This window comes from Agelaius phoeniceus, chromosome 12, assembly GCF_051311805.1.
Source record: "Agelaius phoeniceus isolate bAgePho1 chromosome 12, bAgePho1.hap1, whole genome shotgun sequence".
NCBI lineage: Eukaryota > Metazoa > Chordata > Aves > Passeriformes > Icteridae > Agelaius > Agelaius phoeniceus.
This window is the reverse complement of record NC_135276.1, coordinates 14082177-14109998: the sequence shown is the minus strand read 5'-3', so window position 1 is coordinate 14109998 and position 27822 is coordinate 14082177. Positions and strand designations below refer to the sequence as shown.

Sequence of the window (27822 nt, the reverse complement as noted above, 5' to 3'; positions counted from 1 at the left end):
AGAGAAGCCTGAACTCTTAAATCCTAATCACATCGCAACCTACACTCAGCTTTGTACTTCCCAGGGCATCCTTTAATCAGCACAGGCCCTGGGAGGCTCTGGGCCAGGCTGGTCCTTCAGAGGGCCCTGGGAGGCTGTCAGTGCCAGGGGGGTGGCAGACAGGCCACTGGTCCCTGGCTGCTTTGCCAGGCCTGTGAGCTCCCAAGCCATGGCAGCCAGCAGAGAGCACAGGCAGGCTGCAGTTTATGTACAATTGTTACACGTGTCTTAGAAGAAGGAGACATCAAACACAGCAGAGATGAGCTGAGGAAGTTTCTGGAATTTATATTTGCAAGGTCCACATCCCTTGGCTCCATTTGCTGCGAGTCAAAATACTCATTCATTCCCCACCACTGCTTTCTTCAATTGTGTGCAAACTGCCTCTGGCCACATTTAATCACCAGGATATTTATATTCTTGATTTACACACCTAAATGTGTACATTAAGGCTAAAATCCTGAATGCAATCAGTGAAACAACCTAGGCAAAGAAGACAGCAGGGTGTGATAGCAGCATGCACTAGTGAAGGGAGGACTAAAAAATTACTTCTAAGAACCTTTGAGGAGAGGCATTTTTGGAGCCAAACATTTCTACAGTTTTTGAAGAATTCCCAACTATGACCAGAAACAGTATTTTTCATTTGGACTGCAGCAATGCAAAGAAACCAACAGCTAATGACCAACCCTAAAAAAACCAAGGTCAAAGGTTGTCCTCTTGCATTCACCACCATGGTTCTGCAATGGTTAAAAGGCCCACACAGCTGTGCTGGCATCATTGATTAGGGAGAACAAGGAAGCACAGAAAAATGAAGCCACCTTAATTTCAAGCTCCATTAGAACTGAAGGACTTGAGGGCGGGGGGAGAAATCAATGTCTGGCAAATGAGAAAGGACAAAATCTGCAAAAGGAAAAATGCATTTTCAAGCTAAGCTAATGCAAACAATGGATGGTGAACAGCACTTGAGGTTGGCCCTTTAAGGTTGTGTCAGCATTTCCATTTATAAAACTCTGATTTTAGTTACACTCTAGTAGATTACCACAGGCTTTGGTATTATTCTAGCAGATACCACAAAGTACATCACAAATGGTAACACAAAATAGCAATAAGAGCTCAATTGTTGAATAATGCACCCTTGCAGTACCTGATGTCAGAATAAGAATTTTTAAATTACAAGTCATACCCATACATACACACAAACAGAACACAGGGCTGGGGAGAGCATCCTGGGACCCAGATCTTATCAACACTAAAGCAGAAGTTAAGGCTACCTTTGATACAAAACCTATTTACAGTACTTTGAAAAGCTTCAAAATACTCCAGATACTTAATTTCAGCCTGTCTCTCGTGCCACTCAGAAGGATTTCAGCCTAACCCTCTGCCCTCATTTAGATAAAAGCTCTTATTTCTGTATCTGGGCCTCCAGAGAGCTACTCAGTCAATACTCTGAATATCCACACCCAGAAATGAAGACCAAACCTAGTATGCAACCTTTCATTTCAGTTGTGCCTAGGTCAGAAGGCCAAGGTGAAACTTGTACAAATGAGATAATTCAACAAAATTTTCCTTCAGTGTAATGGAGCCAGGCCTTCACCTCAAACTTTCTAAGCAGATAAGCAATGCATGCAAGGAGAGCTTGTGTCTCCTTCTAGCATTCATTTCACAAATCTGCAAAGAGCTGGACTGAGCCAGAAAAATGAGAGCAAAACCATTTTTTCAAATTACCACCATAACTCTGGGCTTTTATTTTTCAAAACAAGCATAGAGGGGTCCAAATCTAGTATCAAGCCCAGTGACATGTTCAAAATAAAAAGCCCATAGTAAAGCATAGCACACACTGTAACAGTCAAATGATCTTAGCAGGAATAAATCAGGCTTTGATCTAGAAACTCACTCCCACCTGGTACCCCAAACATCAGTTTGAAAGAGCAGCACTGAATCTCCCTCTGACCTCCATACATAAACCAAACAGCACCAGTGCAGGGGCCAGGTCCCACCTCACACCTTACAATAGCACAGCCTCCCCACAGTTTTGGAATTACTGCAACCTGAGAGAGGATCTGCTATGACAGTGCTCATTAGAAGAGGAAATCATGGTTTGCATCTTTGGAAGAGTGAAGAAATACCTTTTCTGAACAGAATGGCAATGTTATGCTTATATTCCCATAACCCACCTTTGGGATACAGATTTGCATGATCCAGCCTTACCTTGGACTTTTAAAAGCCAAAAAGAAACAAACAAAAAGAACCAAACACATAAACACATGCTAAATATGAGATCAACAAGCACTTGACTAATGCATTCAGTTTTGAAAAGATTTTGCCAAAAAAGGGCATTTTGACAATTTAGAAAAATCTTGATCATTATAAACTCCTGATATAAGAATTATTATAAAATGGATTTATTGCGAGAAGTGCTTGTTGTTCTGCATGCAATTGAATAACCAACTTTGAAATGAGAGAGGAAAAATACAAATTCTTATAATTTAATGGCAAGCCTAGAATCTTTTACATAATCTTCCCGGCCTACTGCTCTAGTGGGAGACATTTCCTGGACTCACAACCCTTTTATGTGCAAGCAATCTACATTTTACAACTGATAAATAATTCAGATAATTAATTGAGCTGCAATTTGGTGCACTTTTTAGTCAGCACTATAGAGTGCCATTTAAAGAGGCTCTGTACAGAAAGTCCCTCCTGCTTGTTAACCCAAGCTGAGACTTCTATTAAGGTGAATTCCTAGATTCTCTTAGCACTTTCTGAATGTCTTGCACCAGCATCCTGGGACTTCATGCCCTAGAATGCTCCCCTCTGATTTTTCTTGCTGTTTTACTCTCTCCATAAGAAATAGGGTACTTCCTGGCATTCTCCTTCTGCAGTGCTGATTGCCATCATTTGAGAGATTAGATTCTAGCATATCTCTCTGTGCTGGCCTCCCACAGGCTGCTAGAACAGACTGCAATGGAAGAAGGAACAGAGACAATAAATAAATGCTTTAGGTAAGAACGCAGGGAAAGCTCAAGCAAATTGCCAGAGAAATCTCTAGATGCAAAGGAGTGACATGGGAACACATGGCAGAAAGTCTAAAGAGTATTTTCATGCTGTAAGAGCTTTGCTAGAATTTAAAAGTCAGCAGAGCCCTAAAATTCATACAGTAAAGGTATAATTATATTTGTAGCTTTCACACAACTGCAACAGTCAGCAAAGGTTATGCATTAGGCCTGTGCCTCAGGCACAAGTGCCCATATCCAGCACCCTCTCCAGCGCAGTGGCGCACAGAGCTGGACCAATGCAGCCCCACCAGCTCTGCACAGGGAGGAGGGCACAGACCTCCAGTCTCAGGTGTTCACCCCAAAAAAAAAAAACTCTGGCAAATGATGTAAAGTAGTTATGAATTGATATGTGCTCAAACTGAAGATTAGGACAGATATGGGGAGTACGCACACAAGAATAATTGAAGTGTTAAAGAATCTACAAATGACAAGTTTCAGATGGGATTTCAGGCTAAAGAAACTTGCTGCAAACTACACAGGGTTGTGAGTCTGTGTTGAGCATCAGGAAAAGACAGGTCTGAGGAAGGACAGTTAAGCATACAACAATAATGATAAAGTGTGGACCAAGTTCATGATGAATATGTGAAGTTTTTGCTGGTTAAAAAGAGTAATGATAATGCCAGAAGGCACAGGCTGAGGGCTTGATGCAGAACAGACCAGGCCTTCCCAATCCACAGAATTAAAGTTTACCAGTACACCTGTGTAAACACTGAATAACAGCAGAGGAACAGTAAATCCTGTAAAGAAATAAAGCAGACCCCTCCCTTATATCACTGTGCACAATGCCTGCCACATACAATGGGAACAGCTGCTGGAGCAAGGATTCTACACAGTGCACAGGGATGGCTTCATCTGTCCCAAAACAAACACAACACATCTGAAGAAGACTTAAGAAACTATCTAGGAACAAGGAAGAGAAATCCTAACAATCATCAGGAGATATAAGAAAAAGTAACATAGAAAAAGAAACTTTAGTAGCACATCTTCATCTAAAGCATCAAATAATTTTAAGACCTTCTTGATTAACAGAGGTAATGGGAGGACTATCAGCAATGTCTAACCCAAAGGCCCTCTTACATAACTAACAAAAACTTAATAAAAACTATTCTAAAAGAGTTGATGACTGCATACCAGAACCTACAGATAGGTACAGAGACTTGTCCATATTCTAAGCAAGTAACTTTCAGGTACAGACCCCAGCCAGACAGCTTGAGATGTGACTGCAAATATCCTCAGAGTAGAGGATGATGTTCTGCAAGACATAAAATCCTCGCACCTATTAACTGCAAAAACAAGCAAGGACAAAACTTTTAAAACTGACACTCAGCTCATGTGCCTCCAAGATGATCTGGAGTCCCTTGCCATCCTTCCCCTTGCAAATCACTTTTAGCTAATTGACTATGAATGTTTTCTGCACATGGCCTGCAAAAAAAATGTAAGACTCAAAGCACAGAAGTATTGGGCCTCAGAGATGAGTTGCTGAAGTGGTCAGTGATTAAATCACTAGTGTTAATCATGATTCAACACAGCAAACATGGAACTTTGATTTAAATGATTGATTTTAATCCTGTTTCTCATTTGTACTTTTTAGCTGTTTTCCTGAAGAAAGCACTGAATTGCATTGGCTGATTTGGCCATCTAAACACAATGATTTGCAATTAATCACTGGCTTTATGTTAAATCTGGAGCTTTTCCTGAATAGGAGGATACATTCAAATATTGACAAGGGGAACTAAAAAAAGGGTACTAGAGAGAAGAAAACATACTAAGATCACTACCAGAATATACCACAATCACCATTTCAAATAAGGTCTTGAGATTTGGTATAATTAGGAAAGAACATCAGCTTCATATTTTAGTTAGGTAACCAGCAATAATATAAAATATGATTATTATGCAATCATATCCATTTTCTCATGTGCCACAATCTCAGCTCCAAAGAGTCAAGCACTCTACTGCTTCTGGGCTTGAGAATCTACAATAAAATTCTTCTTACAACAGAAAGGAAAAAATGTAGAAATCAAAGAATTAACAGCAGTAGTAAAAAAAAAAAAAAACCAAAAAAACCCCAAAAAGGAAAAACAAAAAAGAGGCAAGAGTTATTGAAAAAAATCTAGACAGAATGAGGTCAAGAAAGACATGTACCAAGTTTAACACCACCAATTAGAAAGACAACAACATCAGAAATTGGGGCAAAGGGATAAAATGAGGAAAGACAGAAAGTGAACAATGGCAGTGGTTTAGAGCTCTCACTCTATGATCAGGCAACAGATAAAGTCTCCAGAGTACTAATCCTTAGTGAAAGAGAGGCCTTAGAAAACTGGGGTTAAATAAGTCTGCCTGAAGACAGGAGACCACAGGGCTCCTAACACTAGCATGAGATTCAACTAAGGGCCCTGCACCCAAAACGGATGGCACCAAATGCAAAACTAAAACATACATTAGATAAAATAATGTAATTTCAGGGTAATTTCACCTGCCTCACTTCCCCTCCTGAAGTTAAGCAGTTTAGCATACTACTTCTGCAAAAAAGGAAAGAAGAGCTTACAATTCTTCTAGCCCTCATAAGTCAGCCATCTGCCAGAAAGGAGAGAAAAGATGAGCTTCAAAATGATTAACCAGTAATTCAGACTGTTACCTTCAGTGCAACCCACAACACCAATTCCACTACCAGCTCTTAACTGAGAAATGAATATTGCAGGTTGCATCATGAAGATATTCTACAAGGGCAGGCAATGATCAGAAAGCAAAACTAGATGGGTCACAATAATTTCTAAGACACCCAGAGAAAATTTACAGGAAAGTTTACAAGATAAAATCATCTGGTAAAGCACTTGAACCACAGCAAATTCAGTGATTCACCAAGACAAGGGTATGACATCTGTGACACAGTGAAAGAAAAAAAAGCTGTACCCACCTCTTTTGATTGTTGACTCAAATGCCCCCTATTCCAACACCTGAAAATTGCCTCAAAAGTGTTTCCACATGTTTTTCCAATCAGACATAAAAAAGGTTTCAAAACTATGAGAGAGTATCCCTGCACAATTTAGGCTTGCAAGGCCAACAGAGACAGGTCCACAAAGGGAGTACACACCTTGTTCTTCTTGACTTCAGCAAGAATTTCGAACTTAAAATACTTCTGTTATTCTTGGTATTCTTCTTGGTATTTAACGCTGTTTCTCATGGCTAACTCAAACATCTTTCAGCACTGAAAGCAGCATCTCCCCTCTACATTTCCTCTAGCCAGTGAATTAAACAGAGAGCAAAATGATCTCCACAGAAGCCTTAGAACAGCCCTGCACCACAACACAGGAACAGCAGTAGCAAGGGCAGTGTAGTTCACGTCAGAAATTTCCCTACCTGGATGTCAGTGTCCTTCACAGGTTCAAGAGGCTCAAATGTAGTGGCTGCACTTAGACTCTCAAGCCTCTGAGAAATGTGGGATATATCAAGTCCTCTAGACCCAAGAAGAACTGATCTGTAAGGAAGAAATTGTACAGAGATGAAATTAGTATTGAACAGACAAAACTCTAAACCCAGACTCATTGCCAATATTTAGGTCAGCTTGCCAGGTACAGACAGTGCTCCCAGACGTGTCACAAAAACTGCACAGAACCAAACTTTGAACAGCCCTATGTGTCTATGTAAACACCTCAGCCCTGCTGGAGTCTTTCTGCTGTTCCACTGCAGTGCTGCACAGCTGCCAAGTCCTTCCAAACAGAAAAAAAATGTACACCATGTTGGTAAACATCTTCAGCAGCAGCCAGAACAAGGTACTGCACTTCTTGGCTTTAGTATCCAAAATCAAGAACAGTAGTTCCTCAGATAAACCCTTCAACTATCCTGTTGTTTTTTGGAAGCAGAAGAAAGGTTGGAAGAAAAAAAAGGGAACACAAGCTTTGCAATCATTCTGTTGTCATCTTACTGCAGGGGTTCCATACTGTTGTCTCCTTATCACAAAAGTTTCATGCCTTCTTGGTGTTTCTCGTGGGCAGCTCCTCAGAGCACTGACTCTCTCTTCTTCACAAGGCAGCCAATCAACTCCAGTTCCCCTCTCACCCAGCCAACCCACTCTTATAGCATCTTCTCCTCATTGGTTATAGCTGTGACCTGCCCCTAATCTTTGATAATTGGCCCAGCTGCAACTCCTCAGGGGTAAGATTACTTTCTACACTATCTTTATTTTCTTACATTCTGTTTCTCCCAGCAGGACTCCCCCTGTACTCACGCCTTGACGTCGGCGGTCTCCTGGGAGGTGCGGGTCAGGGTGCGGGAGCGCAGCCGCTCCCCGGCCTGCTGGATCTCCTGCAGGTTGCGTTCCACGTGTGGCAGCTCTGAGATCCCCTCTGTTTCGGCTGCCAGCTGCTCTGCCTGCTGCAGCAGCTCCCCAAAGCCGTCCGTGTCCATCTCGGCCGCAGGGTCTGCTCGAGACGCACAGAAACCTTCAGGGAAAAAGGGAATTCTTGCTCAGCTATAAACAGTTTCTGTGCCTGTGGGGTCACAGACAGAGCAGGTCCTCTCCAACAGGATATACCATCTATCCTCCTCAGGCATTAAACATCAAGGAAATCTTTTCAAGTGGTCTCAGAGAGCTTTCCCTTGCAAGACTACAGTCTGTGGACCTGTCAGAGGTGGCATGCAGATGCCATATCACAGTTCGTATTTTGCCTTAAAACAAAGGAGGGTGAAAGCAGAGAAGTCCCTGTGAAGAATTTGGTGTTAATTTAGTTATAAACTACTTGCATACACACATGAATAGATTGCTCAGAGCACTGACTCCGTGATCCTTATGGGTTCCCTTCCCATTCTATGATTCTATATTCTTATCTATTATGAAGAAAGATGCATACATGTGCAAGCATTGGAATATATGTGGGCTGAAAACACACATAAACATGAAGTTAAATTAGCAGCAAAACAGTTGAGCTATAGATGCACACAGACAGCCATAACTAGCTGGCTGTTAAAATGTGTTGCTCCATGTGTCATTAACCCCCAGCCAAAAGAAATAAGTTCATGTTCTTCCAGTTTAGAAGAGCTGTGTCTAAATTCAATGCCTGCAGGAAGTTTTACCTGTGTGAGAATTTCTTGCATTGACTCAGTGACAGAATAATTAAAGAAGTTAAAGCACAAAGCAAGGGCTGTAACAGAAGATGCATTAAATGCATCATGCAGTTCCAAATTCAGAATGAAGCCTGCTATTTTTACAGAAAGGACAAAAGCATACGTGCCTGGGATCACTATGGGAAAAGACATGTAGCTGCAATGGTGTCCACATTAACAAAATATGAAACCCAAAACCTCAATTTCACACACCAAATCATGGTTTGCAGCTAAACCAGCTACAAGCAATATGTATCAGGCACCTCTGTAAAGCCACAGAAGATCACAAAAATCTGTGATGCTGAATGATGCCACAGAGATAGAAATCTTTTGCACCCAAACCCAGAGAGCCTGGAATGAAATAAGAGAAACCAGATGTCAAGCATTAACTCCAACTGTTTATCATTTATTCAAAAGTAAAATCAGTGAAGACTGTCTGGTTCAAGGAAGCCCTCTAAGAAGAAAACAGGGATTTTTCACAAATCAACAATAGCCTGCAATTCAAATATTTCTTTGTACTCCTCAACCATACCAAAGCAATTTTACAGTAGAATTTGAACATTCCTTACATTCTCTGTCTCACCACCATTCCCAAGTGAGAATACTACCTACTACCAGCAGCAGTAGCAGCACTTTCCTCTGTCTGGACAAATGATTTAAAAGCACTGCATGATGATTCATTCAGACATATGCAGTTTGAGAGAGAAATCCTCCTGCCTGGGTGCCAGGACAAACCCTAACAGCAGCATCCAGGAATGGAGAATTTCACAAGCACTCCCCACACACTTCAGGAAAGCTGGGGGAGGGAATGATTGTATTTCCAATGACTTGTTAATCAGGTGAGATAGCAGAGACCGGATCTGTTTGAACAGATGAGTGTGCCACGGAGATGGAGTGGAACACGGAGGAGGAGGGTGGAAATCAGCAGTTCCATGCCCTGCAATGCAGTACAGAACATCTTCCCAGTGTTTACTTGCAATAACTCAGATGCACCCCTGCCAGGAACAGCCTCTGTTGGCAGACACTGACCAGAACAGCCACACTCCTGCACGTTCAAAGACTGATGAGATCCTCCAGGAGCAGTGACTGTGAGAACAACACAGACATCAGCTGGATTTGATCCAATCTGGTCCACTTCCTCTTTTCATTACCAAGATAAAAAGCTGGGAGTGTAAGAAGCACCAGCTTCTCAGACTGCTGAAACCAAAAGCACAAAAAATCAGTGCTACAGAACTGCACCCAAACCTGCACTTTTTTACCTGCACACACCCTGTTAATACCATACCATGTAAGGTCTGTCACATAAGTTTGCCTGTGTAGGACAATTGCAACAACTCTGTGAGACTGAACCCAATTCAGCAAATAGGGAATAAACTGGTTATTTTGGAGCAAGTTAAAGTACCTGTGATTATAACCAAGCACTGGAAGCAACATCTCAAAACTCAGGGAGTCAACACTAAACAGCTTTTTCTAAGTGACAGAATTCAAACATTTAGACTGAATATTCATTTATTCCTAACAGCACAAACTTTGTCTCCACCCTGGCAGAATTTACTGCATTCAAGAGTCTGCAGTCTGACTCTTCATGCTGCTGTGAAAGATGGAAACTGCTTCCACAGCAACCAGTGATGGCAGATTTTCATGTCTGGCTGGGGAAGGAGCAACAACCAACACCCAAGAGAAAGAAAATACTTCAGAAATTATATTAACTTCAGTGAAACCAGACTGACCTTGGGCTAAAAGCCAGGACTGAAAAAGCTCTTCTGTAAAACAACTTTGATGACTTATCAATAGAAGTTGCTGCATTAGACAATGATTCCATTAAACCCCAGTTTAATTTCCCCAACATTTAAAACCACACATAAGCACGTGTATATTGTACACACTGACTAAATTTGAGCCACAAAGAAAACAGAAAAGATGACAGGTCTTGTACACAAAGCTGAAATACTCCAATGCATGTGCAAGTATCTGCTGTACTTCACACATTGACACATTGGGTTTGTGTCAACTAACCAATTAACTTAAAGAAACAGTAAAAAGTTAAGTTTTTCCAGTGCTCTGGGAAAAAGAAAGGAAGAAGATGTCACAGGAGAAGGAAAGCCTCACCCACTACATTCAGAGTAGCTGATGAAGCAAGAATTCCACAAGTTACAGAAAGATTCTTGAAAACAGGGAAGAAAAAGGAAGAAATCCAGTGTTGGCTTCTCAAAGAGGCTCCCACCTCAAAGTGCTCAAGAGACCCAGTCTGATGAGTCAAGATCAGCTTCTTGTGGAAAGAAAACACAAGAACACAAGTAGTAAGAGCAAGCCAGGAATGCTCTGCTTCCTACAGCCAAGATCTGAGTAAAAAATGCTTTTTTGACGGGCTCCAAGCCTGGGCTGCTATAGAGAGTGGAGCAGCCTCTGTCTACTAAGCTAAACATGAATAAGTACCAGGTCCATTTTGCAGGCCTGGGGAATTCTGTCTGAGCAGCAGCAATAATACCCAGCTCCCACATGGCAAAGCAGACATCCAGACATTTCAGAGAACAAGTCAACAATGTAATCTCTGTGTTACAGACAGGGAAAGTGAGTGAGAAACACAGAGATGATAATCAAAGAGCAGGTGGACAATTGTACAACCCAAATATCTGCTGCACATTTTCAGCACACCATCCCCTTGTCCCTAAAACACAATAATGTTTATCAAACCTAACAGAGAAAGCTTCCACACCCTAACTACACTAAACCCAGATGAAATCACAACAGGCCACCTTAAAAATACCTAAAAGCTTTAGGCTATATTTGGTACCCCAGCTGGTAACAGCCTGCAACAAAAGGCAGATGCAGGAAAATCCTGAGTAGATCACACAACAACCTTTGAAACAATATTCTTGTTTCTTCTACCACTGATCCATTAATGCTCCTCTGCCTCCTATAGAAAAGCTTCCAGTCCTGCATATTTTCTTCTTCATCTCATTTGTAGGCAGATAGGCAAAAGTCCAATCTTCTTATGGTCCCAAAGAGCCCTTAGAGAAGGTATGTTGAACAAAAATAGTTTTTTACAAAGTTTTAAAGGCAGTAACATTCGGTTACTTGCACTTGCACTGTCAGAAAGGACAAGAAAGGGCACACAACACTTCTCTACACTGTTCATTATTTAAAGTGGACCTGAAGAGTAGGCATTTGAAGTGATTTCTACCAAAACACACTAGCACACTTTTATCTGCCATAAATTCCTCATAACAGTCTCAAGTCCCCACTGCTCTGAATAACTGACTCAGCTGGCAGTTTTGCCACATTACCATGTTCCCTCTTTTCCAAACACTTAGCCTTTATTTTAAGCAGTCAACTCAGCAAGGAAATAATTTCACAGAGTGGCAAACTGACCCTCATTAGATAGAGCTTTTGGTTCAGTATTTTAAGTTCCTTACATGAAAATTCATATTCTCCCTCCTCATTGAATTTCCTGTCATAGCTGCACCACAGAAACTTTACGGATTTAGATGACAGAATCACTTACATTCTTCCAAGCATTTTTAAGCTTTTTCTATTTGTAAGTTTTCCCAAGGAGTAGGAAAACTTTTAAAGACACAACATAAGTGAAATAGCCCTTATGAAAAAGCACACAGGAACTGGTGCTCCTGTCTCACTATCATCTTAGCTCTCCATGCCATAACTACTGTCCCCAGACCAGCATGACCAGATTGCAGGAGAAGAGAAGCACTCCTTCCTTGCACCCAGACTTTAATTCCAACTCATCCACTCACTGTTCATAAATTCTTCCAGTATCTGAAGGGGTCCTACAGCAAAACCAGAGAGGGACTCTTTGTCAGGAACTGTAGTGATAGGACAAGAAGTAATAGATAAACATCGAAAGAGGGGAAATTTAGGAATTCTTTACTGTGAGGGTGGTGAGGCTCTGGCACACGTTGCCCTGGGAGGCTGTGACTGTCCCATCCCTGCCACTGTTCATCATGCCAGGTTGGATAATGCCTTGAGCAACCTGGTCTAGCAGAAGGTATCCCTGCCCACGGTAGCAGGGGTGGAACTAGGTAAGCTTTGAAGTCCCTTCCAACCCCTAAACATTCTAGGAATTCCAAGGAACCAACCAGCAAACCCACGGTGGGGAAGAACAAGCTCCAAGCACAGAACTCGAAACAGACATCAAGCCACACACATAAGTAAACCCGTTCTCCGGAAACCTTCCCAGACAACCAGCTTCTGCTTCCTGAAGCACCAACACTGCACTTCGCTTCAACACTTAACTCCCCTTGTACAGCCGGGCTCGGCGCTGCCGACCAGCACACAAACCCGCTGGGCAGAGCGGAGCAGCCCCTCCTGGCGCTCCCTCACCAGCCCCGCTGCCTCAGCGCGGGTTATTGACAGCAGCAGCTTCGGGGAGCCCCGGCAGGGCCCACGAGGCGGCCCGGAGCGCTCCCAGCCAGCCTCCCGCCGCAGCGGCCTGCACGGGCCACAGAGGAAGCCATGGGCTGGGGACAGCTGCCGGGAGCTCCAGATGCGGGGGGAAGCAGGCAGCGAGCACCAGAGGCGGGAAAGAAGCGGGGAAACAGGCGGCGGGACACCGAACCCCGGCCCGCCCGCACGGCGCCCTCACCTCACCTGCGCTCCGCGCCACCCGCCGCGCCCGCCGTGCCCGCGCCGTGCGCCCCCATTGGCTGCCCGCTTGCCCTTTCCCGCGCTTCCATTGGCTGAGCGGCCGCGCGTCCCGGCTTCCCGTGCTCCTATTGGCCCAACCGCCGCGCTCCGCAGCGTGCCGGTTCCGCCCCCTCGCGAGAACAACTTTATTGAGGCTCTCGGAGGGGGCGTGGAGTGAATGGGGGGGCCGGGGGGGAGGACGGGCGGCTGCCTCCGGAGGCCACGGGTTCGAGGCTGCGTCCCGCTTGCTTCGCGCCGAAATCAGCGAAATAAGAGATGTACAGACAGAAATAACGTGCACGGGCTTGTTCCTCTCTGTTCCTCCTCTCCCTTCGTAGTGAGCGCTGACTCTTGCTGGCAAACCCCGTCTGTGAGCTGATTCCGTGGGAGTAAAATGCGGATAATGAATTCATGCCCTTTTTGCCTCCTATGGCCAAATACACAACAAACAAACTCACACTGATGGTGTGGCAGGTACTCACACCATCACCTTTACAATGGTGTCCTGAGGGTGTATCCACAAGGATTCACTGTGTTTGGTCCCGTTTGGGCACACACACGATGGTCCTAAAACAGATATTGCTAATGACACGGGATTTGTTGGGCAAAATCTGGGAACTGGGAATTTCATGGACCGACAAGGTGACCACCTGCTTGTGTAAGAGATGATGTCTGGACCTTGCCACTGTTCCAAAACATCACCCATCAAACCTTCAAAGCTGAACAGATTTTCCCATTAATACAGTCTCTATTTCCAAAATTTCCCTTGTGAAAAGCAGTTCCCAGACCAGAGGCAGTGCTGGCACCGGCTGTAGCCGCTCCTCCTAATCGCCAAGTGCGTACAGGGGGTCAGGTACATTCCTGCCTGTCACTTCAGTTTGAGGGGAGCACTTGTCCCCGGCAGGATGAAGACATTCTTTACTGTGAGGGTGGTGAGACACTGGCACACGTTGCCCTGGGAGGCTGTGGCTGCCCCATCCCACTGTTCATCATGCCAGGCTGGATAATGGAACCATGGTGGAATGGATGCCCTGGTAGGAAAGATGCCTGGGTGGGACGTTTGTCCTGGTTTTATGGGTGTCCTGATGGGATGGGTGCCCTGGTAGGGCAGCCGTGCCACCACAGCTCTCGCTGAGCCCTTCCAGGCTCCCGGGGCATCTTTCCAGAGCAAGGAGAGTCCTGGTGCGCCCGGAGACCGGCGCTGGTGCCCTCCGGGGCGGGATGGGGGAACAGCCGTCCTGAGGGGCCGGGACCGGGAAAGGGCAGAGCCAGGCAGGGACCGAGGGCGGCGGGGACAAGCAGGAACCGGGGCCGGCCGGGCGGGCGGCGGTGCTGCGGGCAGGCAGGTGGCAGCAGATCCCCGTGGAACGGATCGGCGGCACCGGGAGCGGAGCCGCCCGGGAGAGCCGCTCCTGGGGCGGGACCCGGGTCCTCTGCACGGGGGACAGGGGGTGCTGTCCCCTCTGCGGGTGCCCGTCCCTCTACACTGGGCGCACAGGGTCCCTGTTCCCTTGCCCAGGATGTGCTGTCCCCTCTACATCAGACGCCTGTACCCTCCGTCCTGGGGGCCCATCCCACGAGCATAGCATCCCATCTCTGTGCCAGGGGTTTTAGACTGGATGTTAGTCAAAATACATCACTGAAAGTGTTGTCAAGCACTGGAACAGGCTGCCCAGGAAAGTAGGGGAGTCACCACCCCTGGAGCCACTTAAAAACTTGTACATGTGTCACTTGGTTTAGGCGTGGGCTTGGCAGCGCTGGGGTAGCAGCTGAACTCGATGACCTTAGAGGGGTTTTCCAACCTTTCCAAGAATTCTATGACTCTGTATTTTCCCCGCGCACTGGGTACGTTTTCCCTCTGCCCCGGGTGCACGTCCCCTGAGGGCAGGGTGTTATTTCCTCTGTGCACACGTGCCTGTCACCTCTGCACCAGCTGTGTTTGCTCTCTGCGCTGGGCGCACGTCCCTTCTGCACACAGCGCCTGTCCCCTCTGCACACAGCGTTTGTCCCCTCGGCACAGGACGCTGTCCCCTCGGCATTGGACGCTGTCCCCTCTGCACACAGCGTTTGTCCCCTCGGCACAGGACGCTGTCCCCTCGGCACAGAGGTTCCTGTCACGCGGTTCCTGTCGTCTCCTCTGCACACAGTGCATCCCTCCTCTGCACGCATCCTTTCTGCACGGGCACGTGTCCCTCCTGCACATGGTGGGTGTCAGCGCCACGCAGGGTCACCGACATCCATCATCCCCCTGGGATTCACACACAGCCAGAAAAAGCAGAACTGAATGCAGCCCCATGGCAGCTGCAGGGCTGCTCGACTGGGAGTGCACCCAGGACCCCCTGGGTGCCATGGGGGGGATCGTGGTCACCTCAAACCACCTCGGCAAACTGAGCTGGGCTTTTCTTGGCGGGGCTGGATAAAGCACATCAGCGTCTTCTTGGATCAAGCAAAGGTTTCCCTCACCCTCTTACTATACAGGGCTGTCCACAGGCTGAGAGCACTTCCTGCTTCATAATAAAAGGTACCTTTTTTAAAAAAAAAAGAAAATAAAAAGAAAATACTCTCGAGGAGACCAGAAAGCCCCCACCCACCTCACTGAGAGCAGCTACAGGCAAGGGCAGGCACTGGATACATCCCTGACCAGCCCATTCCGCTGATCCTGTGGCTTTCCTTGCCCCAAATCCCTCCTGGGAGGCAGGAAAGGGCACCAGGGCTGAGGGTCTCTGCCAGATGGGCATGCAGGCAGAAGCAGGAGCAGGCAGGGCAGGCTGGCAGCAGCAGGGTGCAGCAGTGTGTGTGTGCCCACGTCCCACCCTGGCACGCTGCTGGGAACAACGGGGAGCGGTTGATGCCTGGGGCGCTTCCTGCCAGGGGAAGCCCCATCCGCGCCCGGCGTTGTTTGTGGTGCCGCAGGATGCGGGCTCTGGCCCCGGGGGCTCAGTCTGCAGCCCCTCCGCTGCAGTGGCCGGGGTCGCAGCCCTGTTTCATAGTGCTCCAGCAGCAGAGCCGCGCCAGGCTTCTTTCCCAGCAAAGCGTCTTCCCATGGGATTGTTTTTAAAATGTATTTAGGGCAGGGCAGACCCTTAAAACCCATTTCCAGCTCTACACCTCTGTTGCAACAAGCAGCGCTGGGAGGCTGCCTAGGCAAAGAGACTGATGCAATAAGGTAGCACATTTAAAAGGCAAATGGGTGCTGAGCAAGGTGTTGCTTTTCTGACTGGCAAAGTTGGGTGCTGAGCAGTTTGGGCATCCCCCTGCAGAGCCATGTGCTGAAGCCGGGCAGACTTTGAGGAAAGGGTGAGCCTGGATCATCCTGGATGCCTGAAAGATCCCCGGATGCCTGAAACATCCCTGGGAACTGGTATTGCCATGCTCCCACTGTGCACACAGCCCACCTTGTTCCACCCAGCCCAAGAGAAAGGACTAGCTGGGTACCTAAGTGACCAGTTTTGCTGGGTTTTAAATTTATCTTGTCCCTGGTGCCTTGTCACCAAGGTTTGCAGGAGATTTTACTGCCAGGCAAAGCTGTCCCATTACCCAAAGAGGCACAAAGTGGGTGAGGGCAGCATGGCTGGGAACTTACATCTGTGGTGGGGCACACCCAGGAAACTTGTATGGGCAAGCAAGTGCATAAAAAGTGACTCTTCCACTTGGCAGAGACTTTCGGAAGCAAAACACATCCCATGCATCTTCCCACAGCCCTCCCTCCCCCATCCCAGCAGCCACCCCAAATCCAGACAGCCAAGCACTGCATTCATGGCTATGGTTACCTGCCCTCCTGCACCTGGAGGTCTTTGCAGCTTTAAGCAAGGTTCTTCCCAAAAACAAGCTGGAAAAATGTGATTGGAAGTTTCACCCACAGCAGGAACTGTGGTGCAGGCACTGTAGCTGCAGGTATTTGGCTTGGGAAGGCTGCAGGGAAAGTGTCCCTTTGGGGATGGATCTGCTCTGCAATGGATTGGGGTTTGCAAAGCATGAGCTCTTGAGGAAGGGAAGTTTGTCCCCACTAGAATTTATCCAAGTGCTCTCCAGCAGCAGCTCAGGGCAGGCATCTTGCCAGCACACATACATCACCCTCCCACCCACCTCGCTTGCTCCCACAACATCTTTCACCCAAAGGAAGCTCCTAACATGGTGCAGAGGCACCTGCCATGAAGCCAAGGAAAGGGTGGAGGGGACTAGAGCCCCTCCTTCCATTGTTTGCCCACACCTCTGGGTGTGTCACCTGTCCTCCCTGGGAGACCAGCACCTTAAAGATGCCCACACCAACCCCACATGGGGATGTAGGATGAGGTCCATCCCATGCCCTGTGAAGCTCCTTTTCTCCCTCAAGGAAGGTGCAGGGCCCACTTAGGGAAGGACAAGGGATGTTTGTGAGCAGCCCTCTCCCACCCTGCAGCGACAATTTGACAATTCCCACACAGGTGTCCCAAGTGGTGAAAATGCCCAGCCTCCAACCCATCCCCACAGCAGCACTCATACCTCCAGATAAACTCCTTTATTTCCATCCAGTTTCACCACTGGTACAGAAAATACAAAAGAAGAAAAACAAAACCAAAAAAATAGGCTTTTCTGTGCCCCCCACCCCCCGTCCCCGAAGCGTGCCGACTATTTACAGGCAGAGGCGAGCGGCTCAGTGGCAGCAGCTGCACTTGCTGCTCGTCGGCTCCTTGCACACGCAGCCCTTGGCGCAGTTGCTGCAGCTCGCGGGGCAGCAGGAGCAGCAACCTGGGGGGGACACAAGAGTTAGGAGGTAGGTGGAAGGGATTGGGGTTCTGTGAGGCAGGGGGACCCGATGGAGAGTGGGAAACACCACCTCTGAATGAGCAGGGCTGATGATCCCAATGGGCTGGAGTTCTCCATTAGGATCCCAATGGGCTGGAGGTCTCCATGAGGGTCCTACAGGGTGGGGGCAGCTCCCCAGAAGGGAGGGTGCGTCTGCATTGCAATGGGCCAGGGGAAGAGGGAAGGATCCCATTAGGGTCCTACAGGGCAAGAGAAGGAGTGATGGGCTCTCCATACGGAGTTTGACACGGCAAGAGGGGTTGTCTACAGGGTAAGAGTTGGGAGGTCCCCATCGTCCGTGGAGTCCCACAGGGCAAGGAGGGGCTCCCCTATGGAGCAGCGAGGTGCCCAGGGAGTCCCACAGTACAAGAAGTTTCCCAATGGAGCAGAGAGATGCCCATGGATGTCCCAAAAACAAGGCCGGGTCCCCCCTCCCTGAGCCCCCCACTCACTCTTGCGGCAGCTCCGGCAGCGGCAGTTCTTGCACTTGCAGGACCCTGCGCAGGAGCAGGAGTCACCTGGAGAGCGAGGGAAAGAGAGCGGGATCAGCCGGGAGTCGGGCAGCCGGGAGTCAGGCGGGAGGCAGCCGGGACAGGACGGGGCACTTACCGGCGGCACACGTGCAGTCCTGGGGGTCCATGGCTCGGCTCGGTTTAGCTCAGTCTAGCTCGGCTCCGTTCGGCTCGGTCCGGCGGGGCTGGCAGCGGTGCAGGGCAGCGCCGGCCGCCCGCTATTTATGGGGCAGGACGCGGGGCGGTGCTGGCGCTGCGCACGGTGCAGCGGGGCCGCCGGCACCGGGGCCGTGCTCACCGGGGGCGGTGCCGTGCCGTGCCGTGCTCACCCCGGGGCCGTGCTCACCCGGGGCCGTGCTCACCCCGGGGCTATGCCCGCCCTCGGGCCGTGCTCACCGGGGGCGGTGCCGTGCCGTGCTCACTCGCGGGCAGTGCGCACCCCGGGGCCGTGCTCACCCGGGGCCGTGCTGTGCTCACGGGGGCCGTGCCCTACCCCCGGGCCGTGCCCTACCCCCGGGCCGTGCTCACCCGGGGCCGTGCCGTGCCGTGCCGTGCTCACCCGGGTCACGGACCCGACCCCCCACCCCCGCTCCCAGCCCGGTCCGGGGAGGCCGGGGTGTCCCAGCTGCAGCCCCGTCCCCGGTGGGGGTGACAGCACTGGCACGGCGCTGCCACCGCGTCCTGCACGCCTGGGACAGCCCCGTGGCGCTGCCCCGTGTGTCCAGCGCTGTGGTGCAGCGGTGCCCCCACCGCAGGGGTGGCTGTGGGGTGCACGGGGCTGTCCCTGAGGATGAGACTGTTTCAGCGCCCCACTGGAGAGTGGGATGGCCCTGGGCAGCCCCCATGGGGCTGGAGTGCTCAGATGGCCTCCCAGGAGGGGTGAATCACAGAACACCCTGAGTTGGAAGAGACCCGCAAGGATCATTGCATGCAGGTCCTGAATCTGCACAGGACAACTCCAAAAAGCGCCCCATGTCCTTGAGTGTGTTGTCCAAAAACTTCCTAAGGCTGGCTTGGTGCAATGACCACTTCCTTGAAGAGTCTCTTCCAGGGCCCAACTACCTTCTGGGGAAATAATATTTTCCTAATACCCAATCTAAACCTCCCTTGACAGAGTTTCATGCACTGCCCTCGGGTGAGCATGGGGATGCAGTGTGGTAGCTTGGCACTGCCAGCTAGGAGCTGCTGGGAATCACTTTCTCATCCCTCTGAGTTTTCCACCTCGTCACAGGGTTTATGTGCCAGCGGGCTTCCACCAGCTCGCACGTGCCCACGGCCAGTTCAACATCCAGCATGGCAAACAGTGGCTGGGCCAGGGCCAGGCTGCCCCCATGCCTGCACCCCCTGCTCTTGGTGGTGTCGCAGATGGGGCAAGCCTGCGTTCAGAGCTGGTGCTGTAGATGGGTCCATCCCCGTGGAGCCTGAGCCAGCGGGTTCTAGGACCAGGAGAGGCTCAGTGACCCGGGTGGTTGTGCCAGGGAACGGCTCGTGCTTGTTTGCAAAAGCACGGAGTTGTTTTTTCCTGGCAATGTTTGCCAGCAGCAGTGAGGCGAAGCCAGCAGGCATTGCACACGCCACTGGCTGAGCGGGAAGGAGGAGAGGTGGAATAACCGAGCACGTGTGGTGTCACTGCACATAAACAGGGGTTGGGAATTAACTTCCCTCCCTTCCGGACAGCCCCAGCGCAGCGCTTCGGGAATGTGCTGCACCCGCGGGCCCCCCTCCAGCAGGGCGGGCTCTGCTGCACCCGCGCTTGAGGAAAAGAGAGCCCTGACCTGCCAAAATGGGATCGTGCACCCCTGCACGGGGCCATTCCAAAGGTGAGGGATGACTGTGCAGGGCCAAAGCTTCGGAGAAAGCAGGGAAATTCCCAGGTTGCTAGGAATCCTGCATATCGTACATAGAGGGGCTGTGCTGAATCCTGGGACACTTTGTCCTGGCCCCACGTCACTGTGAGCAGGAAAAGGCAGCACAGCATCCCCACAGAACTGTATGTGAAGCTGTGATGGGAAAAGAGCCTGGAAAATGCCTGATTTCCCAATCTGGGCATTTCCACTAAATAGTGAGGTCATCCCACAAGCAGAACAGTGAGGAATGAACAAGTATCCCCTGAGCCACAGGCTTGCTGAAAGGCCATGCCAGACATCAGTGGGGAGAGGAGAGCTCAGAGGGGTCTGCTGTATTATGGTTGATGTTCCAACTTGCCAGGGTAAGGAGTAGTTAAACCCAAGTCTGTTCCCATGTAAGAGGAGTGCCATGTCCAACTCTATTTTATAGCAGTCATAAAGTGATCAGCAGAGCTGCAGCTGCCCAGCACGGGTCTCAGGGCTCAGAGTGGGGATGCTGGAGCCTCTGTCTGCCCACCCTCCCCCTCTCCTCACCACTTCCCCTGAAGGCAGGGCACAGCATCTGACAGCTGCTCTCCATCATACTGCCATGGGGCACAGGGATGGGCACAGCACAGAGCCATGGACCACTGCAAACCCACAGGGGCCAGCAAAGCCAGACTGATTCTGTGAGCTTTGCTGGTTAAACCAGATGTTTGGTGATAAATCCCATTAGCAACCTCTCCTTCGCTCTTGTTGTGAGCTCACCAGTGATGTTTTTGTATGGTTGGCACTTACATTTCTCTGGGTTGGAAGGAATAAAGATAACCCTGCTCTTTGCAGCGTGGAGTTTAGTGTGATTGCTCCATGCCTGCCACATGCCTAAATTCAGTTGACATAGGGGTGGCCTTTGCACCTGCCAGAAGTGTGGGGTGATGGTGACATCTCAGGGGATATCCTGAGGGAGGAGCCCTCCTGGAGCAAAGGGGTATCCCGTAGGGATTGGCACCCTGAGCAGCCCCTGGGCAGGGGTGCTGTGCTGTAGGCTGTGCCAAATCCCTGGCTGAGTCCTGGTGGTGGTGACTGGGCGGGTCAGGAAAGGTTTTTAACCTAAAAAGTGACCATGAATGCCTGCATTTGAGGTGTGTGGGGACAGGCAAAGCCTGTCATGTTTCTGGGAAGCAGCAGGGTGGCACAGGGTACCTGGGTGCAGCATTCTGGCAGCAGCATGGCTGTGCTTGGGCAGAGTGAGCATCACACCCTGACATGGGCATCACATCCCATTGTTGGTTTGCACCCTGGCATAGGCATCCCATCCTATTTTGGGCATTCCACCCCATCACAGGCATTGCACCCCATCACATCCCATCACTGCAATCCTGGTATGGGCATTGCAAACCACAATGGGCATCACTCTCTGGTTTGGGCATCACGTCCCATCACAGGCACTGGACCCTATTGCAGGCAGTGCACCCTATTGTGGGGATCACACCCCATTGTGTGCACTGCACCCCACAGTGGAGAACCAGGTCACCTGAGCACCAGGTCACCAGGAGCACCCAGGAGCACCCAGCCAGACTGGCAGAGGTGGCAGGGGGATAAGCAATGTGGTTCTACCAGCCAGTTCAACTAAACTGCCAGGAGGAAAACTAAACCTGTTTCTCTGCCACCCCACCTGCCGTGGAAACATTCCCCCTAGAAATGGGCAGGGCTGGGGTGCTTATTACAGTGAAAGCTTGTAATAACGAGCTGCTCATTAGCCCCGAGGATCTCTGGTTGGAGGAGACAGCATGGGATTTGCCCCTGGGTAACAAGAGGGTGGTGGGGAGTGGAAAATTCCCTTATTGTGTAGGGAAAATGTTAAAACAAGAGAACTACTGGTAGGGAGACCAGAGCCAAGAGTAGAAGACAGGAGCAAAAACAAGACACAGGCTCTTTGCCATGACCTCCCACACACGCTGTCCTCCCGCTCCCCAGGGAAACTGCTGCACCCAACACAATGCCAAGTTCCTCATGCACCTTTATATACATATCACTTTATTTAGGTAGCTTATTACATGTCAAAGTGACAAACACTAAAGAAATCTGAACACATATATAAAAAAAAGACAACCAACATACACAATAAGGTTATTCTTCTTTGGCCCCCCCAGATGTGCATCACCCCCAGATGTGCAGCCAGGGGTCTCCTATTTGCAGCAGCTGCACTTGGCGGAGGGGGGCCCCTTGCAGACGCAGCCCTGTGCACACTTGGCACATCCAGCTGGGCAGCAGGAGCAGCAGCCTGTGGGAGAGACAAAAAAAAAAAAAAAAAAAATTAAGGACATTCTCAGGAAGTCAGGCTGCGGCTTGGGAGGTTTCACTGTTTTGGAGACCTCCCATGTATTCATGTTGTTCCCTTTTAGCAGCATCCCTGCTCCTGGCAGTGGCTTCCAGGGTGTTTGTGCAGGCAGGGCTGGCACAGGAGAGGCAGGGGGAGAGTGGGGTACTCCCGGGGGTTCATTAGGATTCCTCCAGTCCCTCTGCTGTGGGTGACAGCATCAGGAGCACCCAGAAGAAATCCCAGTGCCACTTTCTTCCCCAGCATCCCCTTGTGCTGAGCCTGAGGTGCTATTGAGGGAATGCTCAGGTTTAGGTGGTACTGAGTGACTTGTATTGCCTGGAGAGGGAGTGGGATTCACACTGTGCTGCTTTGGGGGACAAAAAACCTTATGTGAGGAATAAACTCGCCACTGGCAATGCTAAGACTGATTTGATTCAGTGCATACACAGATGTCTAATGAAAACCCTCTGAGTGCTTCTGCTCCCCCTGCCCCGGGGGGCTCAGGGATCCCTCTTACCTTTTTTGCACGATGTGCATTTGCAGTTTTTGCATTTACAGTTGTCCCCGCAGGTGCAGGTACCACCTAAAACAGGGAGAAAAGGAGAAAAAGAGGTTGAGAAGAGGTGGTGGGAGGGGATACCAACAACCCAGAGATCCGCGGGGAACAGCACTGCCTGCCCTCCGAGCATCCTCTGATGCTTCAGCCTCGCTCAGAGGGGAGGTCACGGCATTCCCAGCCGCTTTCCAGTGAGATGCTCCCACTGTGACACCGCAGTGCTAGGAGAGGACTTCAGCAGCTGGCCCAGCCCGTACGAGAGAGAGCACCGGGAATGGCGGAGGAGGCCGGCGGGCGGGAGTGTCGGTGCTCCCGCCGGGATGCTGCGGCTCCCGCTGCCCCCGGGACGGAAGGAAACGCTGCCTTACCTGTGGCACAAGGGCAATCCTGAGAGTCCATGTCTGGCTGGGCTGGGTGCCTGCTGTCGGACGCGTTGGGCGACGGGAGGAAGCTTTGGCAGGACTCGCAGCCGCCTCCTATTTATCCTTGGGCAGCCGAGAGCGAGTGCAAAACCTCCGCCCCTGCAGCCTGCGCACGGCTCAGCCCGGCGCCTGCCCCGGGCGCTGCTGATTCACTGCCGGGCGGCGCAGCGTGACCCGGGGCTCCCCGGCACAGGCAGGGCTGGGGGGACCCCCGCTCTCTGCTGAGATGTTGGAAGGGGTGTGCAGAGAACGGCCACATCTCATCACACAGATGACACCTGTCTCAGGAGTGCTGCTGCACTCCACGGGGATGAGGGGGTGCACCCAGGGAGCCCCCACAGTCCAGCCCTTGATTGATTGATTGATGCCAAAATCAATCTACCGATCTGATTTGGGGGATACATTAATCCAGGAAGTGCCACCACTGCTAGGAAATCTCGGTCCCCTCCTCTCAGAGCTAGCACAGTGGGGTGATGGGGAGCTGGCACCATGAGCTGACAGGGATTCAGTCCCTGCTTGAGACCCTGTCCTCTGGTTCCTACACCCTCCCTGCAAGCAGGAGCAGCAACAAGCTGGACTGGCCTGGCCAGAGCCTGCCATGCCCTCCCAGTGCCCCAGGACAGTGGCACCCACGTCCCCTTGGCGCCGTGCATGGCACCTTGGGGCCCTGTCTCCTTCCCAGCTGGGTGCTCCATCCCACTCTTCTGAATTAATTTCCGTGTGTCATTAACTGGGTGTGCAGGGGAGGAGGGTGGCAGGCAAGCTGCCATCACCCTGGTCAACTCCTCCAGCGGGTTTTACCCACCCACTCAGAAGCGCAGTGAGGGTTTGGGGTGGAAGGCAAATAAAAATGATGCTTGCTGAGATTTTTGGTGTGGGGACAGTCTGCTTCATGTGCAAGAGGCATTGTCAGCTGTGGAGCATCCTTCCTCCTCATTCCTATGTTTCTGTGTGCTCCTTGGTGTCAGTGATATCCCATCCCAGATGCCCCTTGCTCTGAGACTCCTTTTCCTTGGGGTTTTATCCCAGCTGAGCTTTTGCCTGCAGTACCTGGCTGAGGCAGTTTGTCCATGCTAATCCAGCCGAAACAGCGGCCTGGGGAGTATTTTTACCACTCAGCTGTCTGGGCTTGTTGGGAGCTTGTTGGGTGACCTGATGGGGAACATTGCCAGCACTCAGCGTCTCCTCCAGCCTCTCCAGACCAGTGTGGGAAATCAGTATGGAAAAGCCTAAGAAAGACAGAGCCAATGGGCCCCTTCCTCAACTCCTGTACCCTGGAGCAGCTTGTCAGTGCCCTGACATGCCAGCCCTGTGGCCATGTGAATGTCACACTGCTCTGATGCACTGGGGTGTGATGGCAGGGGACGGTGCCAGGGAGCAGGCATGTGCCAAGAGTGTTATTGCTCCTGTGGGAGCAGGGAAACACAAACATGGGAAACACATGTACAAATGGTCACCTGCCACCCTGGCTATGGCCCTCTGTACTGTGATGGTGTCATGACAGAGGGGCAGCATCTCCTTGGGATCTTGCATTTGCTCTGCTCCTTGGCTGAAATAATCAAGCCCTCCTGTGGTGCAGTAATATGCCAAAGGAAATGCTTCCTGCTGTGTCGTGATGGATCAATGGTGAACAGCAATATCACTGTTGCGTCTGTTGTGCCTTCCCCCACTGCCTGGCACCCTTGGCCACTCAGGCAAAAATTGGCCCTATCCCCAGCTGGTGGTGGCCCAGGGATACAGGGACATGTGGCTTCTCCAAAATAGTCCCTCTCCTCTAGCCTAGGGGGAGGAAGGTGGATCCCACACAAAAGGAAGAGAACAATCTCTGCCATGATAGGACAGGGTGCAGGAAAAACTCTCCAGCATCTGTTCTAAGTCACACCCCAGCCCTTTTTAGTTTCTTTCCTCTCTTTCTACACAAAGGAAAATATCATCTTCCAGGTGATGTAGGACTGAGAGTCAGGACTCTGGTAGATCTTACATTGCTCCTGGTCTATTCTGTAATTGATTTGGGATACATTCTATAATTAATTCGGGATTGGACTGGAATAGTGGGTTGTCAGGCAGACACATACCAATCAGACCACCTCCAGAAGCAACCTGTGATTGTGATGACAATGATGAGCTGGGGACACCTTCCTGCTGTTTAAATACCCCCCACGACAAGGTCTTGCCAGCCTCAGTTTGCCTTCTGGACTCTGTCCTCCATTTGCCTGGGGGGTCTCCTTCATTTAAATAGGCCTAATGCTGCTCCCCAGAGCCAAGCAAAACAGGCAGGATCCCTGCACAGAATTTATTCACCAGCCCTTGCCATATCAGAGCTCTACCCCTTGGCTCTCATGTCCCCTGCGTGGGATTCCTGGCTCTGTCCCCAGGCAATTCCCCCGAGATTGCCAGGTGGATTAACAGGGGTGAGTCAGCAGGTGATGCTCCAGTGCTCCAGGCAGAGCCGGAGATGATGCTCACAGGGAGGATGATGATGGCTGAGCATCACCATTGGCATGCCAGGGACAGGGATCCCTAGAAAGGAGAGAAGGAAGCTGACAGCTTTCAGGACAGTGTGGCAGAGGCACCTGTTCCTGTGACACCTCAGGTGTCTCCAGCTGATTGCTGAAAGCCACAGGAAGGTGCCAGGGCTGGTGCCGGTGACTGGCAGTGACTCAAGGCTGGTGCCAGGCAGGCGAGGAGGGAGGCACAGCAGCCAGCTCCCATGGAGGTGAGCTGGCACAGGTCTGCCCTGGCTCTCTGCTGAAGGACACGTGGCTCCAGACACCTGTGGGCTCACCAAGGTGCATAATGGACCAGCATCAGCCTCCAGCTACCCATGGTGCAGCCACCCAGCACATCCCCTTCTGGGGACCCTGCAGACTACTACAAGCCCCTGTCATGGCACGTGTCCCCCAGAGGGCTTGCTCTGGGCTCATCATCCCCTCTGGAGCAGTGATGGGTTTGGTGACCCCTCCTTCACCCCAATACAAGATCCCAGGCAGCTGGGGGGCTCTGCTGGCAAAGCACCGTGACTCGGTGGGTACAGACTGTGGGCAGGGATGCAGGGAGCCATGAACCCCATGTGGGCACAGCACCAGGACCCTGGGGGACAGTCCCTGGGGGTGCCCTGCCCCTCACCATTGCCTTTTACTTGCCATGCTGATGCAGGGTACCCAGGGGTGGCCCTGACACCACAGCAGCAGCAAGGGCAGCTCAGCTCTGCCTGCTCCAGCTGGCTCTGGGTGTTGGTCTCTGGGCAGGAGAGCCCTGGATGGCCAGGGCTCAGCTGCCGGAGGTACAGGGAACCACAGCCCACCTGGGACCAGTCTTTTAAACCCAAATGGAGAAAATAAAAAATATTTTAGCACCCACCAAACACCCAGCACATGCAAGTGCTGAAAGCCAGCAGGAAGCCCTAGGAGTGATTGCTGCTTAGAAAGCAGGCTCAGCTTTGATCCGAATCTCAGGTTATTGTTTGCTGATGATAACAAGTGTTTGAAACACGGGAAATAGGTGCTGACGTAGTTTTATTTTGCTGGTGCTTGCCAGCCCTTTGGCAGAGGAGGAAGAAGGTGAATCACCCCTTGTCTGCCCTGGGAAGCCATTCCCAACCACTCCCCATGTGCATAGGCAAAGCCTTGGAAACATTTGGGAGTGAAACCGGATCAGTAGGGTGACCTCAGCTGTGGAGACTTCTTTCTTTTTCCCAGAAAATTGGGAAGACTCATTCTTCTCTCAGTGGCAAACATTAGCTAAGCTCATTGTCTGTTCTCCCTCCTTGCATCTTTCTGGGAAGACGCCTGCTTCCCTGCCTGCACCTTGATTGCAGCTTTAGGAAAATACATCCCAGCGAGTGCTTCTCCAATATCAGCCATCAGCAAAGACGTGGCATGTCCCATTTTCCTGGGGAAATGCCCTTCTTGGGGACTTGCTGGCCCACATCACGTCTGTAACTGTAGGAAGGCACCTTCAGCGCGGGCCCGCTGGCAGTGGGAAGGGGACGGGCAGATTTCCATTAAGCAGGAATTGCACGGCGTGCAATCCTGGGACTCTTTCACAAGCCGGCAGCTGCCTTTGATGTGGGCTCTTTGGGAGCCGCCTTGTGACCCAGCCGGCTGCGCCAGGGCTGGGACTCCCAAGGCCGGGATTATGAGCCAGGCTCAGCTGCCGGCTCATCCTATGGCTCCAGGCAAGGGCTTGGCTCTTGCTCCCTATTTCTTATCTGCGATGGAGCTATCAATATTACCTTCTTCTTGAATAAGCAGTGTGGAGAGGGTGGGGATTCGCTAATTACTGATTTTTAGGAAGAAGGGAAAGGAAGAAATGCTGAATTGATGCCATGAACTGGGTCCAGGAGGGTTAACTGACCTTGCAAAATTCCCACCAGTTTTGGGGTGTGCATCCTGAGAGACCCCAGCACAAGGTGGGAGCTCCTGCCTGGCAGGACAGGCTTTTGGGACCAGGTGTAGTGTGTTGGGGCATGTCTGGAAGATGAAAGGGCGGACTCTTCTTTTGATCATGAAATTCTCATAAATGTTAATGGGAATTACTTCGAGGTCTAACGAGGGTTGAATTGC

At 50.6% G+C, this 27822-nt stretch overlaps 2 protein-coding genes across 4 annotated transcripts in view; both read right to left on the bottom strand.

Moving 5' to 3' along the window:
* The window catches only part of NUP93 (nucleoporin 93), a 76423-nt gene extending 63549 nt beyond the window's left edge, over positions 1-12874 (bottom strand). Inside the window, exons 1-3 of one of the 3 annotated variants that reach the window (XM_077184972.1) lie at positions 12793-12874; positions 7318-7531; positions 6450-6567 (exon numbers count right to left, since the gene is read on the bottom strand). In XM_077184972.1, coding sequence (XP_077041087.1) covers positions 6450-6567; positions 7318-7496 — 297 coding nt within the window. In that variant the 5' untranslated portion in view covers positions 7497-7531; positions 12793-12874. Of the gene's footprint in view, positions 1-6449; positions 6568-7317; positions 7532-9221; positions 9403-12792 lie in introns of those variants that run through there. The other 2 variants (XM_054640713.2, XM_077184971.1) reach the window with 2 other exon arrangements.
* A 9098-nt stretch (positions 12875-21972) lies between these two features.
* Positions 21973-23358, bottom strand: LOC129125474 (metallothionein-1). The gene is made up of 3 exons (XM_054640939.2): positions 23204-23358; positions 22797-22862; positions 21973-22240 (listed from the first exon to the last, which is right to left on the bottom strand). Exons 1-3 carry the CDS (start codon positions 23232-23234, stop codon positions 22146-22148), a joined length of 192 nt encoding a protein of 63 aa, XP_054496914.1. The 5' UTR covers positions 23235-23358; the 3' UTR covers positions 21973-22145.
* Positions 23359-27822: the final 4464 nt, after the last annotated feature.

Coding starts and splice junctions, on each gene's coding strand:
- LOC129125474 (XM_054640939.2), bottom strand. CDS start 23,234: ATGGACTCTCAGGATTGCCCTTGTGCCACAG. Junction 22,863..23,203: donor GGATTGCCCTTGTGCCACAG/GTAAGGCAGCGT, acceptor TCCCTGTTTTAG/GTGGTACCTGCACCTGCGGG. Junction 22,241..22,796: donor ATGCACATCGTGCAAAAAAG/GTAAGAGGGATC, acceptor TCTCTCCCACAG/GCTGCTGCTCCTGCTGCCCA.